The sequence below is a fragment of the Hemicordylus capensis genome, chromosome 3 (genome assembly GCF_027244095.1).
Source record: "Hemicordylus capensis ecotype Gifberg chromosome 3, rHemCap1.1.pri, whole genome shotgun sequence".
Classification (NCBI taxonomy): Eukaryota; Metazoa; Chordata; class Lepidosauria; order Squamata; family Cordylidae; genus Hemicordylus; species Hemicordylus capensis.
This window is the reverse complement of record NC_069659.1, coordinates 30,211,216-30,229,974: the sequence shown is the minus strand read 5'-3', so window position 1 is coordinate 30,229,974 and position 18,759 is coordinate 30,211,216. Positions and strand designations below refer to the sequence as shown.

The following is an 18,759-nucleotide window of genomic DNA, read 5'->3' as shown; positions in this document are numbered from 1 at the left end:
TTTATAGACCTCTATCATCTCAGTCTTCTTTTTTCTAAACTGAATAGCCCCAGGCCTTGCTTCATAAGGAAGGTTCTCTAGGCCCTGATCATCTTGTTTGCCCTCTTCTGCACCTTTTCTAGTTCTACAATGTCCTTCTTAAGATACAGAGACTAGAACTACACTACAGAGACCAGAACTGCACACAGCACTCCAAATGTGGTTGCACCATAGTTTTGTATAAGGGCATTATAATATTAGCAGTTTTATTTTCAGTCCCCTTCCTAATGATTCCTAGCATGTAATTGGCCTTTTTCACAGCTATTACACATTGAGTCGACACTCAATGAGCTTTCCACCAAGACTTGAAGATCTCTCTCCTGGTCACTCACCGACAGCTCAGATCCCTTCAGCATATACTTGAAGTTGGGGTTTATCGTCCCAATATGCATCCCTCCCTTCCTTCCTTCCTTTATTTTATTTTATTTATTTGATGTTTATAGCACCCTTCCAAAATGGCTTAGGGCGGTTTACAATTTAAACAAACCATTAAAACAGTAAAGTGCAAAAACAAAAATGAAATACAATATAACAAGAATTAACAATTTAAAAACATTTTAAAACTACAATTAAACAATCGCAATAATTAAAAACCCTGAAACTGGGTTAAAATATTAAAACCGATTTTAAAATCTTGGAAAGCCAGGCCAAACAAATACGTTTTAAGGGCTCTCCTGAAGGCTAATAGAGAATTCAAATTATGCCTTTCTACAGGGAGCGCATTCCACAGTCCTGGAGCAGCCATAGAGAAGGCCTGTCTCTGAGTCGCCACCAGACGAGCTGGTGGTAACTGGAGACGAACCTCCTCAGATGACCTTAATGTGCAGTGCGGATCATGCAGAAGAATGCGCTCTCTGAGGGAACTCAGGCCTAAGACATAACCAGGAAATTGTATTTTGCCCAGAAACATATCGGCAGCCCGTGCAATTGTTTCAAAATTGGCGTAATATGGTCTCTCCGGGTTACCCAAGAGATCAATCTGGCTGCCGCATTCTGAACTAATTGAAGTTTCCAAACTACGTACAAAGGCAGCCCCACGTAGAGCACATTGCAATAGTCAAGCCGGGAGGTTACCAGCGGATGCACCACTGTTTTGAGGTCATCCTCTACAAGGAATGGGCGCAGCTGTCAAATAAGCCAAAGCTGATAGAAAGCATTCCTGCCCATGGCCTCCACCTGAGATACTTTATACTTGTTAACATTGAACTGCACTAGTCATTTTGTTGCCCACTCACCCAGTTTGGAGAGATCCTTTTGGTTCCTTGCAATCTCTTTTGGATTTCACTACCTTAAATCATTTTGTGTCATCTGCAAATTTAGCCACCTCATTGCTTACCCCAACTTTTAGATCATTTATGAAAAAGTTAAAGAGCACCAGTCCCAGTACTGATCCCCGGGGGACCCCACTTTTTACTTCCCTCCACTTAGAGAACTGTCCATTTATTGTGACCCTCTGTTTCCTGTCCTTCAAACACTTACCAATCCAGACATGAACCTGTCCCCTTATCCCATGACTGCGAAGTTTTCTCAAGAGTCTTCAATGAGGAACTTTGTTGAAAGTTTTTTGAAAGTCCAGGTGGTTTCAATTGACATCAGAAGTCATTTCCGGCCACCCAGGAACCATGGATAGATGAATCTTGCCTCCTTTTTAAACTACAGATAACAAGGTTGGGTCTACATTGCCTGACCATGAATGTTCGAAACTGTGGGTGACAGGATTGTGGATAACGAGGGCCATCTCTAGTGCTATCCACATGTTAAGTTCAACACTCATACAATCTGTGGTACAGTGTACACAGGTACAGATCTGTGTGGGTTAGTGTTATGTTGAACACAGATGCAGCTGTACACTTCCTGTCTGAGGGACTTGTACCTACCTTCTACTTTTTAAACAAATGTTTAAATGAATGCCATCCTCAATGCAGGTACAACATAATATGACTGTTTTCATGATCCTATTCAGGTGATCAAATCCACGCTATCCAGGTGAATTGCCCAGCCAGGGAAAGAGAGCAGTGCACCCTCACAGTGGTTAGTTGTGTGTTTGTAAAGATCTAAGTAGGAGAATGGGAGACTGATGAGGTGTGAGCTGGGTAGGACAGGCACTGCCAACCAGTGTTCTCTCTAACAGGGATTCCTAGATGTTGTTGACTACAACTCTCATAATCCCCAAGCAAAGGCTGTTGTAGCTGGGAATGCTAGGAATTGTAGTCAACAACATCTGGGAGTCCCTGTTAGAGGGAACACTGCTGCCAACCCACATTCTGCCTGTTCCCAGCATTTTTATTATAGGTGAGTGAAATACATGACTGCCAGTCAGGAGCACATGGTTCTCTTATCCTGGCCAGACATTCCTCCAGTCCTGATTTTGGTTGTGAGAAAAGCCCTACGGTATGAATAGGGCTCCTGTCTTGCCCTTAGTCAACCACTTCAGTCGGACTCCCTTCTGGGAAAGGCCAAGCCTAAGATCCAAGTGGTTTTTCCTTTCCCCTAGAACAGGCCTGCTCAACCTAGGCTCCCTCAGCTGTTTTTGAACTACAACTCCCATAATCCCCAGCCAGAGTGGCCAATAGCCAGGAATTATGGGAGTTATAGGCCAACATCTGGAGGAGGGCCGAAGTTGAGCAGCCCTTCCCTAGAGGGCCTGAACTTATAGCGGGAAAGTGCCCCCTCTAGACCATGAGACCCCATCCTCCAAAATGGGGTTGCTTCCAACACTATTCCAGATTTTTTAAACAAACAAACAAACAAACAAACAACCTTAGTGTTATCATCTGTTTCACACATCTTATTTGCAATATGTAATGATCATTTCTCCCCCCGCTTCCTAGACCTGAAATTATTATTAAGGCAATTGGGTCACTAGAAATGTAGAGGGTGTTCATCTAATGACCAAATTAGCTAGAGCCAGATCACTAAGACATACGGAACAGAACAGGGATTCCCAACCTGTAGTGCTCCAGATGTTGATGAATGACAACTCCCATCATCCTCACTACAATATTGTGGCTGGGGGTGATGGAAGTTGTAATTCAGCAACATCTGGAGTACCATAAGGTTGGGAACCGCTGGAATAGAAGATCATTTGGGGAGGGGTTCTAGATCATGAAAGAGAGCCAGCCAAATTCCCGGTCATTCTGAATTAATAACAATTTATTATGTTATCCAGAAATTCATACAACACAACGGGCTAGTTTTCATAATTGCAGCATTGTTTGTAGGATAGAAATCAGAGATTCTGGTGGGAAGCAGAGGCACTCTTATACCTGGATTTTAGGGCCAAATCTAGGGCCCCCACACCCCCTGGGGCCCCCCCAATCCTCTTTGTCTGTCCTGGGTGGTGTGGTCTGTGCCCTCAAGAAGCTATGGGTTAAAAAATGATGCTTAGCTTGCATTGGCATGTGGCGGGGGTGGGGTGGGGGGTTGCTCCAAAGGCCTTTAGTTCCAGGTTCCAAAATTACCTGGGCGCACCTCTGGTGGCAAGCATGCTCCCATGGAGTGTGATGTGTGAACCTAGGATTTTCTTTGCTGATCTCTGTTTGGCAGCACAAAAATCTGACATGAGTCCCGCATAGTCAAGCTGACTTCAGATCCAGATTACGCATCTCAGCTCTATGTCAGCTCCATGTAAGGTTAGTGCATTTCCAAACAGAGATTGGCAAAAAATCCTGGGTTTACATGACATGCTCTGTGGGAAATTGCGTGTTTGTTGGATGGGAATAGCCAATTCCCATCCAACTAACATTGCTGCAATTGTGAGAACCAACCTGATGTTTATTTATGGTGAGAGCGAATCTGTCCACTACTGTTGCCCTACCTTTCGCTTTGAATTGTAAGGTATTTTCTAATAGCCAAGTGTGCTTTTCTGTGGACCTTGGAATCGGACAAGCCCACATTTCCCAGCACTTCTGAGATGTTTGTAGGAAGCAAATTGTAGTGGGAAAAACCAGTCAGTCCGTTTCTCATATTAACTCAAAGGAATTGCACCTTGAGCCGGTCATCTGGTAGTAAGGAAGAACCAACTGTCCCATTTGGTTTGGATTTGGATGGATGACTGTGAAGCTATTCATACAACCATGAGAAATTGGGCTAAGGGAGCCTAGCCTGATTTCTCCTGGTCAACTGCTGTGACAGGAGCTGCTTGGCTCCCGGCAGAAAACCACCTAAAGCACCCCTGTCCTTAAACGAGGTTAGCTGAGCTAGCGCTCCACTAACCCTGTTTGGTTGTTCTTGTGCTGCCGCAGCCCAGCTCCACACCACACCAACACACAAGGAGACCCCCACCAGGAGGCTGCAAGCAGCCTCCTGGGCTCAGGGGCCTCTCCAGGATGCCCCGTGTGCTTACACAGAACATCCTGGGACTCCTGAGGGCCACGTGGCCCAGATCCCTGAAGCCCCCACCAGCTCGGTGATGGAGCTGGCAGCCATGTATGAGTGGCTGATTCAGTCATCCAGCTACGAGTGGCTGCTCGTCTGCGTGGAGAGCGGGCTAAGCCTGACAGAAGCTCTTCTCACGGATCATGAGAAGAGCTTCTATATGTGAGCACTGACTGCTGTAGGATCTTCCCCTTTGTGGATGATGCTGTAGCTTAATGGTAGAGCATCAGCTTGTATGCAGAAGGCCCAGCTTCACTCCCTGGCATCCCCAGGTAGGGTTAGGAAAGGCTCCAGCCTAAAATGTTGTGAGATGCCCTGAGCAGTAGTGTACTGGAGGGGCAGAGTATAAATATTTTAATTAAATAAAAATAAATAAACCTTGGCGAGCCGCTGTCAGTCAGTAGAGAGAGTTCTGAGCTAGGTGGACCAATGATCTAACTTGATATAAGGTCGCTTCCCATATTCCTATCTTTCCTCTACGGGGAGTGTCTGAAAAGCTCTGTGAAAAAGGATCCAGAGAGATATTGGCTGGAGGAGAAGGGACTTGTTATCTTTACAGTGGTAAAAATTCTCAAGATTGTTATCTTTCAACTATATTTCTACACTGCAGTTTAGAAAAGACTGTCTTCCATGGACTTCTCCATCGGCATCGTACTCTTCCTGACCTTCGGCTGCATCTCTTCCCGAAAATTTAAATCCGTCATCTCAGTGAAGAATGGATCTCCTTGGGGGAATTGGGATAAACCACACACCTGTCCTAAAGGTTATGCTCACGCGTTCCAATTGAAGGTAAAAATCTCCTTCGCTCCTTTTAGGAACCCCAGTGCTGAGTAGAAGTCACAGCTCACTCTCTCTGAACTGGCTTCCTTTTTTTCTTTCTGTACACTCCTCAGAAAATAGTTCTTGAACCCTGAAAGGAAAGCTGGGGAAACAGTAGAGCTTAGTAGGGATGTGCAAAATGATTTGGGTGCAAAATGATTTGTACCTGAATCTGGCTGATTCAGGTAATTCGTAGACAAAACAAATCACCCCTGTCTGCAACTGCCCTGATTTGGGTACAAAACAAATCACCCCAGATTCAGACCCCCCAAATTCAGAGATTTGGACCTCCATTTTGTGGCCTAAGTGGGTTGGGTGGTAGTGCCCAATGGGCTGAAGCTACAGTACCACCCAAATTTCAAAGAAATTGGGCAAAGGGGTGATTTTTCTAATTTAATAATACTATTATTACATTAAGATATATGCATAGATAGTTAACATACATATATATACATAATAAACTCACAAATGCTCGCTCCCCAAAAAGAGAGAAAGAAATTTAGCTCGCTTTCGACAAGCAAACACCACCATGTTTCTTTATTTTTATTTTATTTATGTTTACATTTCTATACCGCCTTTCGTTAAAAGAAAACCCTAAGGCGGTTTACAAAAATTAGAACATACAATAAAAAGCAATAAAAACATCAAGCAATAAAAACATCAAGCTAAAAACATAAAACAAGCACAAAAGCAAGACAATAGATAAAAACACACAGAAGCAGCAGTAAAAATGATTATGTAAAAGCCTGGGTAAAAAGCCAATTCTTTAAAAGCTTTCTAAAAGCCGTGATGGAGTCCGAGGAACGAATGGTCACTGGGAGAGCATTCCAGAGTCTAGGAGCAGCAACAGAGAAGGCCCTGTCCCGAGTGCACGACAGCCGGGCCTCCCTCATTGTCGGCACCCGGAGCAGAGCACACTCAGATGTCCTCGTCAAGCGGGCAGCAACCCTTGGGAGCAGGCGGTCCCTCAGATACCCTGGGCCCAAACCGTTTAGGGCTTTAAAGGTCAAAACCAGCACCTTGAATTGGACCCGGAAACAAACCGGCAGCAAGTTGAGCTCTTTCAACATGGGGGTGATATGTTCCCAATGGGCAGCTCCGGATAAAACCCTCGCTGCCGCATTTTGCACTAGCTGCAGTTTCCGGATATTCTTCAAGGGCAGCCCCACGTAGAGCGTGTTACAGTAATCCAGCCGCGACGTGACTAAGGCATGGGTATCCGTGGCCAGATCTGCCTTCTTGAGAAAGGGATGCAGCTGGCGCACCAGCCGAAGCCATGCAAAGGCACCCCTGGCCACCGCCTCTACCTGAGCCTCCAAAAGCAAAGCCGGGTCCAGTAGTAACCCCAAGCTGCGTACAAGGGGAGTGCAACACCATCCAGAACCGGTAAAATCTCCTCATCCCAATTGGCTCTCCTACTGACCAACAGTACCTCCGTCTTATCCAGATTCAATTTCATTTTGTTAGCCCACATCCAACCCATCACGGCCTACAGCCCCCGATTCAGGACATCCACCACCTCCCTAGGATCAGATGACAAGGAGAGATAGAGCTGAGTGTCATCTGCATATTGCTGACAACTCAGTCCAAGTCCCCGGATGACCTCTCCCAGCGGCTTCATGTAGATGTTAAACAGCATGGGGGACAAGACCAATCCCTGCGGGACCCCACAGGCCAACGGCCACGGGGCCCAGCAGTAGTCCCCCAGCACAATGAAAATATTCATTTTCAAAACTCCTCTTTGGGATTTTTTTAGCTTACTGACACACAGACACAGACACACACAGAGTGATTAAGTAGGTAATTAAGTAATGAGTGAATAATTAAGTAATTACTCATTTTAAGGAAGGAGGAAATTTGAAGATATTACTACCAACTGCCATTTCCTATTATAAAGGTAAAAAGTGCTGTCAAGTCAATTTTGACTCCTGGTGCCCATAGAGCCCTGTGGTTTTCTTTGGTAGCATACAGGCAGGGTTTACCATTGCCTTCTCCCACGCAGTATGAGATGATGCCTTACAGCATCTTCCTATAGCTCTGCTACCCGATATAGTATCAGTGGGGATTCCAAACAGCGACCTTCTGCTTGTTAGTCAAGCATTTCCCAACTGTGCCACTTAAGGTGGCATTTCCTATGATAAATGCTCAATAATTTCTAAGTCATGCCAGTTATATTATTCCTTCCTCTTGATTTGTCCAACACTAAATGTCATGAGAAAGATGTCATGGGTTAATACTGATCAATATAAAGCATAATTTGATCTGTGGGAAGCTCTGAAAACTTTATACCCTTCTCATTACAAGGAATTTTACAAATAAAAATAACTGTAGATACACTGTATGCAGACTTTTTAAAATCTCTCTCTCTCTCTCTCTCTCTCTCTCACCCACACACCCACACACCTTTATGTTAAGCAATTAATGCGTAGCATCTAGAATATCAATATATCCAAAGGACCTCTTAAAGGCTTCCATGTTTAAAATAATTACTAATTTCTTTTCTTTTACAATATGGCAGTGACTAACGCAATTATTTAAATTACTTTTCTTTAAGATGTTAATTTTTCACCTTAACGTTGGTCAAAATGTTATTATATCTACCTTTGGAATGTTAGCTCTGTTGCATTTCTGCCAACCACATGCTCCTCCCCTGATTTGAAAACGGATGGCTAATGTGAATGAAGGAAACTTTTGTACCTTCATTTGACGTGGAAGCATTTTTTCAGTCTCTGCTCTCAGTCAGTTACCTCACCTGTTGGCCCTCCTGGACTGGTCTGGTTCTGTTTTTTTGTTTTGCAATGGCAAGAGAATCTCCTCTCTCCCCAACAACAAGAGATACTTAGAGAAAGTCAGTCACACCACCATGTCCGTGTGGCTCCATGTTGACATGGAGAAAAAGATTTGGGTGTCATCAGCATACTGATAACACTCTGCACCGAATCTTCCGGTGAAACAGCAGCAGAAACAGGGAGGGGATACTTACCAAACAGTCTGCAGAATAATAAAAACAACAAGACTGGATAGCACTCATGTTGTTTTTTAAATAGTCCCTTAACTAGCTGAAGTAATACAGAAGACAGTGATTGTAAGCATGTGAAGAGGAGTGTGAAGCTTTGCAGCATGGAGTTGGGGGGCAACTGAGGAATAGACTGACTAAACTAGGGGCAGCCACAGGGCATTTTTACTGAGTGGTGTATGTGTGTGTACTCAAAAGAGCACTTTTATGTCATGCAGAGAGACATCTAGACCCATTTCAGACTGGGTTTTGGGCGGGCTATGGGGTGGAGACTGCCTTGTCAGCCTGATGGATGATCTCCAATTGGGAATTGGGAGAGGAAGTATGACTCTGTTTGTCCTTTTGGACCTCTTGGTGGCTTTCAATACTGTCGACCATAGTATCCTTCTGGAGCGTCTGAGGGGGCTGGGAGTTAGAGGCACTGCTTTGCAGTGGTTCTGCTCCTACCTCTCGGGCAGGTTCCAGATGGTGTCCCTTGGAGACTGCTGTTCTTCACAATCTGAACTTTTGTATGGTGTGCCACAGGGCTCCGTATTGTCTCCGATGTTGTTTAACATCTACATGAAACCGCTGGGAGAGATCATCAGGAGATTTGGCGCAGGGTGTTATCAGTATGCTGATGACACCCCAAACTCTTTTACCCTGTCAACATCATCAGGAGAAGGCACAACCTCCCTAAATGCCTGCCTGGAGGTGCTGATAGGCTGGATGAGACTGAATCCAGATAAAATGGAGGTACTTATTTGTGGGGTCTGGACGAGAGAGAATCTATCAATCTATCTATCTATCTATCTATCTATTTAAAATATTTCTATACCATCCAAAACCTGTGTCTCTGGGTGGTTTACAATTAATATCATTTAAAACATCAAATCAATTAAAAATTAATATCATTTTAAACATTGACATTTTGATCTGACTGTTCTGGATGGGGTCTGTCTGTTCTGATTGGGGTCACACTTCCCCAGGAGGAACAGGTATGCAATTTGGAGGTGCTTCTGGACACAAACCTTTCCCTGGTATCCCAGGTGGCCAGAAATACCTTCTATCCTCTTTGGTTGATACGCCAGCTGTGTCCGTTTCTTGAGATAAATGACTTCAGAAGAGTAGTACATCTGCTGGTCACCTCCAGACTTGACTACTGCAATGTGTTCTATGTGGGACTGCCTTTGTACCTAGTCTGGAAACTGAAGTTGGTCCAGAATGTGGTAGCCAGGTTGGTCTCTGGGTCATCTCAAAGAGACTGTATCACATGTATCTTAAAAGTTCCACACTGGTTGCCAATACGTTTCCAGGCAAAATACAAGGTATTGTTTATAGCCTATAAAGCCCTAAACAGCTTGGGCCCTGGGTATTTAAGAGAACGTCTTCTTCGCTATGAACCACACCGCCCATTGAGATCATCAGGAGAGGTTCGTCTGCAATTGCCACCGGCTCGCCTGGTGCCTACTCAGCGACGGGCATTCTCTGTTGCTGCCCTGAGATTTTGGAATGCATTCCTTGCTGAAATAAGAGCCTCAGCATCTCTTACAACTTTAAAAAAGGCAGTCAAGACACATTTGTTCACCAAGGCTTAATTAGATACAGTTTGAATAGTTTTATGGTTTTTAATAGTTTTAGCAGTGTTTTCAATCTTAAATTATTGTAATGTTTTAACCGTTTTATTTGTTGTATTGTTTTGTTGTAAACCACCCAGAGACTTGCATTTTGGGCAGTATACAAATATGTTAAATAAATAAATAAATAAATAAATAACAAAAAATAATATTTTAAATATACATTTTAAAACAAACATTTATTTCAGTGAATTTAAGGACACTTAACACATAACTTTAATAAAAGAATGTCCAGAATTCCAAAATAATATTTTTATAGAGCCCCACTGGGAATAAATCTCTAATAGGATAAAGCATCCAGTTTGTATGAGGTCTGAAATGGCTTCTAAAATCATGATAGTTTGTCCCAAAGTTCAGCCACTAGGAAAATGCTCATTTACCAATGGCTTGAAATTAATCTTTTAAAATGAAGATTCTGGGCAAAATTGTCAATCAAGGCTAACATTTACTTGCATACTTCTGTGGCCTGGAAATTTGAGAGCAACTCTTGCTTGCACTCTTCTTGGGATCTATACCCCCATGATAGCAGTAGGAGATAGGAACAGGCACTCTTGGCTACCACACCAGTGGACATCTCCTGCAAGTGTACAGGCCAACTAAGAAACTCTGGGACTTGATTTTGAGACATCATGTTGCATAGGAATGGACACTGATCTCCATCTCTCAAACAGCAAGCCCTAGAGTTTCTTTATTTTCTTTTTTCTTTTTAAATGTGATTCATATAGAGTTCTATGTTGGGCATAATCAGAATGAGTTTCTGCAGTGACAGGAGGGAGTTCCAACAGTCAGAACGCAGACAAAATTCTCTCCTCTCACTGTAGAACTCTGTAGAGTTCCACAGTTGGAGCTCCAACATGCCTGATAGACCTCATCCCCTTCATTGCTGGGATTTTGCCATGAACATTGTCTCAGTTCTTCGTGTGGGGCATGCTTGTCTGTGTTTCAATATGTCTATGTACTGGCCTGGGGGTGAAGTTATAGTTTATTTATATTATTTATTTTATATTCTGGAGGAACAAAGACCAACAGAGAATGAAGAGAAATGGTAATGGGATTCTGCATATGGGACACAGATCTCTGGCTGTAAGCAATCTGACAAGATTTAAGACCTCTTATAATGTATAGGTAAAAACAAATTAAACACAAAGCTCTTACAACCTCAGGCAAGGTATTAAGAGCACTTGGAAGCCATGCACCATAATAAAAACCAATTGAAACCCTGGGCAAAACATATGTAAGAAAAAACATGAAGGGAGAGTTGTCCAAACAAAGATATTTGTTTTGACTGTTTTGTGAAAATACAGTAAAGTGCAAGATAAAAGAGACCGTGTATATTGAACAGCTGAAACCACCTATTAATGTTAGGGAAAAATGAAAGAGACAATGAGGTGGTTCCCACGATTGGTGGGAGCCACCTGGGGAGGGTTTCTGGGAAGATTGGGCTTAGCCCACTCTTCCTGCAGACAAGCAGACAGTATACTCTGAGCGACCGCAGCGGCCACCCACGCGACTGCTGGCTCCGTCATGGAGCTGGCCGGGGCTGGGGAGTTTGGGGGCCACGCGGCCCCCGAAAGCTCCAGCATGCCGTGCCTGAGCATTCAGGGCATGCTGGAGAGACCCCCAAGCTGGGAGGCAGCTTTTCATCCTCCTGGTCGGAGGTCTCCTCATGAGTAGCCACGACATGGAGCTGCGCCACAACAACTCACGAGCAGAAAAATGGGGTTTGCGGAGCACTTGCAGAGAATCAGAGCTCTGCAGTACAGAGAATCAGAGTTCTGTAAAAGGTGAATCTACAAAAGATGGCAAGTCCAGGCAACACTGATAGTGTGGAAGCAATTCAGGTCTGGTGTTGTGCTGCATTCATGACCTGAGAAAAACCCTGCAGAATACAGAGGGACAGGGACAGGTCAGCAGATGCAGGAGTGTCTAGGCCAGGCAACAGCAATGTTGCATTACTCTCATTAAGTTTGCTTCTCTGCATGGCAAAAGTAGATGCAAACATTCATGCTAGGGATGTGCAAGTCAGCTTGATTCGAATCATGGGTCAAATCGAACTAGCCTGGTTTGGGCACTCTGAGTTTAAACCAGACCGGCTCCGGTTCTAAGAACCAGTTCGTGGGCTGGTTCAAGGATATATTTGTAAAAATGAATCCGGCGAGGATTCTCCTTTCCAAGTAAAGGATTCCCTAACATAAGGGGGCGGGGGAGAGAGAAAGCATCCTTAATACCTTTTATCTTCAGCTGGCAGTGGCGGTGGCAGAGAGTCTCCAGAGGCAGCAGGGGGAGGCAGCGGGGACTCCTCCAAGCCCTCCCGCCGGCTCCTGAATGATAGTCTGGTCTGGTCCCACCCCTTCATTTGGGAGGCCAGGCCAGTGGGGGGCTTGGAGGAGCCCCCGTCACCACCCCTGACAATCTACGGAGACATTTTGCCACTATGGCTACTGCCGTGGCCTGAAAATAAAAGGTATTAAGGACCCTTTCACTTGGTCTCCCCACCTCAAATTAAGAAATCCTCCTTTACTTGTAAAGGGAAATCCTCCCTGGATTCCCCTTTACAAGTATACCCCTGAACAAACCAGTTTGGCCCGGTTCATTGGCCAAACCGGACCAGACCTAGTTTGTCCGGACCAGAATTGGACTGAACCAGACAAACAGGTTCCATGCATATCCCTAATGCATGCAAATGTGTTTTGATACAGATGTGAATACACATCCGCATCTATGGCCAACTGTTGCTGTGTGTAACCAGTTGCACATGACTAGAGCTAAGATTGCTTTATTGTTTAATTAGCCCATGGAATATCCAATCCATTTTGAGTTGTAAGCCAGAGTGCAGTGCTAATCACATTAAAAATGCAAGGGCTGTTCTCATGACCACGATCCATCCTTCCTTCCTTCCTTCCTTCCTTCCTTCCTTCCTTCACACATTTCTATACTGCCCCACATGCAAATCCCTGGGCGGTTACAATCTAAAACACAAAGCACAATTAAAACAGTTTAAAATACAGATATAAACATTAAAAAACTATAAACTAAAAGCCTAACTAAACAGATAAGTTTTCAGGCCCTTCTTAAAAACCTCCAGAGAAGGAGGGGCTCTAATTTTGTTAGGAAGTGCACTCCAAAGTCCTAGGGCAATCCTGGAAAAGGTCCAATTTCAAATGCCCACCAACCGAACCAGTGGCAACTGCAACCAGAGCTCCCCAGATCATCTTAATAGGTGGTGGGGTTGATGAAGAAGAAGGTGTTCTCTTAAATACCTTTGAACCAAGCCATTCAGGTCTTTATAGGTAATAACACAAGAACATAAGAACAGCCCTGCTGGATCAGGCCCAAGGACCATCTAGTCCAGCATCCTATTTCACACAGTGGCCCATCAGATGCTGCTCCACAGGCAGGAGTTAAGGGCATACCCTCCCTCCTGCTGTTGCTCCCCTGCAACTGGTACTCAGGCATCCAGCCTCTGCGGCTGGAGGTGGCCCACAGCCCTCCGACTATTAGCCGTTGATATACCTCTCCTCCATGAAGTTATCCAAACGCTTCTTAAAGCCATGCAGGTTGTTGGCTGTCACCACATCTTGTGACAGAGAATTCGACAAGTTGATTATGCATTGTGTGAAAAAGTACTTCTGTTTGTTGGTCCTAGAGTTCCCAATACTCAATTTCATGGGATTACCCCTGGTTCTAGTGTTATGGGAGAGGGAGAAGGATTTCTCTCTATCCACTTTCTCCACACCATGCATGATTTTATAGACCTCTATCATGTCTCCCCACAGTCATCTTTTTTCAAAACTAAAAAGCCACAGGTGGTGTAGTCTTGCCTCATAAGAAAGGTCTCTGATCATCTTGGTTGCCCTCTTCTCCACCTTTTCCAGTTCAACATGTCCTTTTTGAGATGTGGTGACCAGAATTGGACGCAGTACTCCAAATGTGGTTGCACCATAGTTTTTTATAAGGGCATTATAATATGAGCTGTTTTATTTTCAATCCCCTTCCTAATGATCCCTAGCATGGAAATGTCATTTTTCATAGCTGCTGCACATTGAGTCGATCCTTTCAACGAGATGTCAACCACGAACCCAAGATCACTCTCCTGGTCAGTCACTGACAACTCAGATCTCATCAGCGTATACTTGAAGCTGGGGTTTTTCGTCCCAATGTGCATCACTTTACACTTGCCAACACTGAACCGCATTTGCCACTTTGTTGCCCACTCTCCCAGCTTGGAGAGATCCTTTTGGAGTTCCTCACAATGCGTTTTGGATTTCACTACCTGAAAGAGTTTGGTATCATCTGCAAATTTGGCCACCTCACTGCTTACCCCTGCTTCTAGATCATTTATGTATCAATTAAAAAGCACCGGTCCCAGCACAGATCCTTGGGGGACCCCACTTCTTACTTCCCTCCATTGTGAAAATAACCAGCACTTTGTATCTTGCCTGGAAACTTATTGGCAGCCAATGTCGTTCTTTTAAAATGGGTGTAATATGATTTCTTCTGGTAACCCCAGAGACTAAACTGGTTGTTGCATTCTGTACCAGCTGCAATTTCTGGACGATGTACAAAGGCAGCCCAAACTAGAGTGCATTGCTGTAGTCACGTCTGGAGGATAAGAGCATATGCACCACTGTTTTAAGGTTTTTATCTCCAGAAATGGACGTAACTGGCATCTCAACCAAAACTGATAGAAAGCCCCACTAGCCACTGCCTCATTCTGAGAAACCAGGGAGAGGTTTGGGTCCAGAAGTACTCCCAGACTACGCATAGGGCAAGAGAAGCCTTCCATTCTAGCTCAGGAGCGATTCCCATTTTTGGCTCATGTTTGAGTTAAAATCAAGGTTGGAGCTGCTGGCAGTGATCACGGGCTAAGCAGCAGCTGGGCCAGAGGGCCTTCCCTCCTATTCCATTAAAGACTTAGGATCATAGGAAGCTGCCTTATTCAGAGTCAGACCATTGGTCCATCTAGTTCATTATTGTCTACACCAGTGTTTCTCAAACTTTTTGGAGTCAAGGACCGCTAAATTCTTCGTGCAGAGTTTCAAGGACCGCTACATTCTTCATGTGCAGTTTCCCGGACCAGCAGTTAGTAAAGGGGTTTCAAGTCTGTCTATCTATCTATCTATCTATCTATCTATCTATCTATCTATCTATCTGTCTGTCTATCTATCTATCTGTCTGTCTGTCTGTCTGTCTGTCTGTCTGTCTATCAGACTTCTATACTGCCCAAAACTTGCATCTCTGGGCAGTTTAGAATGAAAATAATATAAGCATTAAAATAATTAAATTTGGAATCTTTTGCAAACATGGAATATTAGGGGTTCTTAACCTTGGGTCCCTCAGTTAAACTCCCATAACCCCCAGCAACAATGGCATTTGGCCATTATGGCTGGGGATTATGGGAGTAGAAGTCCACCAACGTCTGGGTACCCAAGGTTGAGAACCCCTGAATCTAAAAGCCTGGGTGAACAAATTTGTCTCCAGTATGTCTGGAGTGGAGGTGCTTGTGATTACTCAGTGGAGAGGGGATGTTGGGCCATTAGAAAAATTCAGAAGCTACATGGGGCCAATGAAAACAACATACAAGCAAGCCCCACTGATGCAAGAGGGAAACAGCGTTCCCGCTCAAGGCGCCTCGATCACAACAGGCAGCTGGGTTTCAATCAACCAACCTTTGGCTGCAAACAATGAGCATGCAAGAACCAGCAGCCCTTCAAGTGGCGCCCCCTGCCATACTTTTTCCTCCATGCCCCCGCATCGCATACAGTTTGAAGCTGTAAAGATAGGGAATAAGATAGCTGTAGGAAGATCTCAGCAGCACGTGGAGGCAAGGCACAAGAAGGGTCCCATGCCTCCGTGATACTCTTCCTCTTCCGTGTCATGTGCAAAATTGAGGAAGTGAGTGCCTTGATTTCAGTTGGGGGGGGGTTGACTCCCAGTCAGGGACCGGCACTCAAGCCTTCGGGGACCGGCAGCGGTCCAGGGACCGGTGGTTGAGAAACACTGGTCTACACAGACTGGCGAAAAAGGGGGAGGGGGAGGAAATCCAACCGTGACAATGAAAAACAAATATACAAATAATATAAAGCAGCCAAACACTGAAAATGTATATTAGCAAACAATGAACCTATAATTAAATATTCACTAACACTAAAGAGCAAAAATCATTCCAAATAACAAAAAAGGTGCATCAAACGTGGTCTCAACGAGGTGTGGACGCCATCAGTCAGCGAATTAACCCCCTTATGCCCTTTAGGAGAATGCAAAGCATGTGACTGAACAGGGCAAAAGAAAGGGGGGTGCTGGCTTATATAAGAGACGCTCAATACCATCCAGACAGGAGTGAAGGTTTCAAATAACAAAAATGCAGATTGCAGAGAACCCGTTGAGCATGGCTTCCATAAAATAGATGTCATGAATCAAAGATAAAGCCCACTGCATGCCCTAATAGAGAAAAACAAACTTCATGGAGCAAAGTCGAACGGCTCTTCCGGATGTTCACCCTTTCGCCCACAAAGCTTCATCAGCCTCCGTAACATCATTAATACCGGTACCCCATTCCTCAAGCTTAACACAATCTTGCAGTATTATCCGGCAAGACTGGCAGCAACTTCTTCAAGGTTGCAGGCAGGAGACTCTCTCAGCCCTGTCTTGGAGAAGCCAGGGAGGGAACTTGAAACCTTCTGCACTTCCCAGAGCGGCTCCAATCCATCCCCTAAGGGGAATATCTTACAGTGCTCACATGTGTTCACCCATTCAAATGCAAACCAGGGTGGACCCTGCTTAGCAAAGGGGTCAATTCATGCTTGCTCTCATCAGATCAGCTCTCCTCCCCTGGTAGTGGGTCTTGTTGCTGGATAGGAGGGAACACTCCGACCCTGCCTCCGCATAGCACACAATCACTGCTGGCGCTTCTGACCTTCTTTTTAATGGACAGGAAATCCAATATTGGGAGCTCACACAGCTCCCAAACTAAGGTAGGCACTTTCTCCTATTCATAATCATGAGAAGTAGCCTACAGAGGCATGCATAAATGTGGAAAATATTGTGGCCTTGTATTGTCCACAGCTGCATCACCTTCTCTTCCTTCCTTCTCCACTAGGTACAAGATTACCAAGGTACTCTTGCGTGGGAGGATGATACAGGCCTGAATGGCATCCGTCTGCACTGTACTGATGGCACAACCATTGAATCTACAGTTGGACAGTGAGTGACTTTTTTTGCTTGCTTTTCCTCTTTGACTTTGTTGCATGGAAAGTGGCAGTGGGAGGGGTGAGGCTGAATTCTTTACCGTTATTCCTCCTCTGACGTGCAAGGAATGACTGGAATAGATACACTTGCTTTTGATTTATTTACAAAATAACATAAGAGCCTTGCTGGATCAGGCCCAAGCCTATCTAGCCCCACATCTTGTTACTCACAGAGGCGGGTCTCACGATCAGTGAGACCCGCTTTGCAGGGGTTTGCGGGAGAGCAGGCTAAGCTCGCTCTCCCCACAGACAATCAGGAAGCCCTGCCTGGGTGGCCAGATCGGCCGCCCATACGACTGCCGGCTCCGTTATGGAGCCAGCAGGGGCTTGGAAGTTCAGGGGCCACACAGCCCCTGGGAGTTCCAGCATGCTCTGTGCAAGCACACAGAGCATGCTGGAGAGACCCCCGAGCAGGGAGGCTGCTGCTTTTTAGCCTCCCGGTCGGGAGTCTCCTCATGAGTTGCTGTAGCATGGAGCCGCGCCGCAGCAGCACACAATCCGTTAACCCCATTTAGTGGAGCACTCCCTCTGCTAACCTGGGCTAAGGGGAGGGCTTCTCAAGGGGTTTACACGAGCAGCTAAAATTGGGCTAGGCTCTCCTGGCCCGATTTTTGCTGGTCGTGAGAATAGCCTCACAGTGGCCCATCAGGTTCCTCTGGAAAGTCCACATGCAGGAGCTAAAGGCATACCCCCACTCCTGCTGTTGCTCCCCTGCAATGGGTATCCAGAGGCATCCCACTTCTGAATCTGAAGGTAGCCTATAGTCATCAAGATTAGTAGCCATTGGTGGACCTGTCCTCCAAGAATTTGTCTAAGCGCCTTTTAAAGCCACCCAAACTGGTGGCCATCACCACATCCTGTGGCAGAAAATTCCACAGATTAATTATGTGCTGCGTGAAGAAGTACTTCCTTTTGTTGGTCCTAAATTTCTCAGGACATCTTCATCATTGTCTTTTTTGGCAGGTGGGGAACTTGGCAAGAGATTGAGAGTTGCCCCAAAGGCAACCTGCAGCAATTCTCTCTGCAGGTGGAAGAACACCAAGGGATCCGTGACGATACAGCAGCCAACAATATCCGCTTCAGATGTGAATTTGGAGTTGTTCTGGAAGGTCTTGGACACAATTGGGGGAAGTTTGGGGACTGGAGTGAGAGCTGTGCCCCTGGCTTCATATGTGGGATAATAACTAAGATGGATATTGACCGAGGTATTGGTGACGACACAGCTCTTAATGATGTGAAGTTCTACTGCTGTGACTGAACCACAAGAGACTCAGTCTCTTACAACACAGCTGCCTGTGTTCTAAAATATGAATCTCAATGACAATTAAATCTTGAACTAAGAGTTGTCTGTTTCTTTTAAAAATCTCAGTTGCTTATGGGGCTTTTTTTATAACCAGGTGGGTGGCCAACTCATCTTCCCCCAGATGACCAAGTGAATGTTGCTGCACTGCGCCAAGCAGTGGACAGGACATGTCATCTCGGCCTCCGGGAATCCGGCCTCTGAAAACCACTGCACTGGACGCGGTTCATTGGGGGATTCCCCCACCAGACAGAAAATAAGGGAATACCTCAGAAAATAAGGGAATAACATCCCTTCAGAAAAACTTCTGAGCTGTGAATTCTCATTCAATGATAGCAAATGAGA

At 45.1% G+C, this 18,759-nt stretch overlaps 1 protein-coding gene across 1 annotated transcript in view; it reads left to right on the top strand.

Moving 5' to 3' along the window:
• LOC128349672 (vitelline membrane outer layer protein 1-like) overlaps positions 1-18,456 on the top strand; it is a 59,635-nt gene extending 41,179 nt beyond the window's left edge. The window contains exons 2-3 of the mRNA XM_053306346.1: positions 16,967-17,070; positions 18,078-18,456. Coding sequence (XP_053162321.1) covers positions 16,967-17,070; positions 18,078-18,372 — 399 coding nt within the window. The 3' untranslated portion in view covers positions 18,373-18,456. The remainder of the gene's footprint in view (positions 1-16,966; positions 17,071-18,077) is intronic.
• The last annotated feature ends 303 nt before the right edge of the window (positions 18,457-18,759 follow it).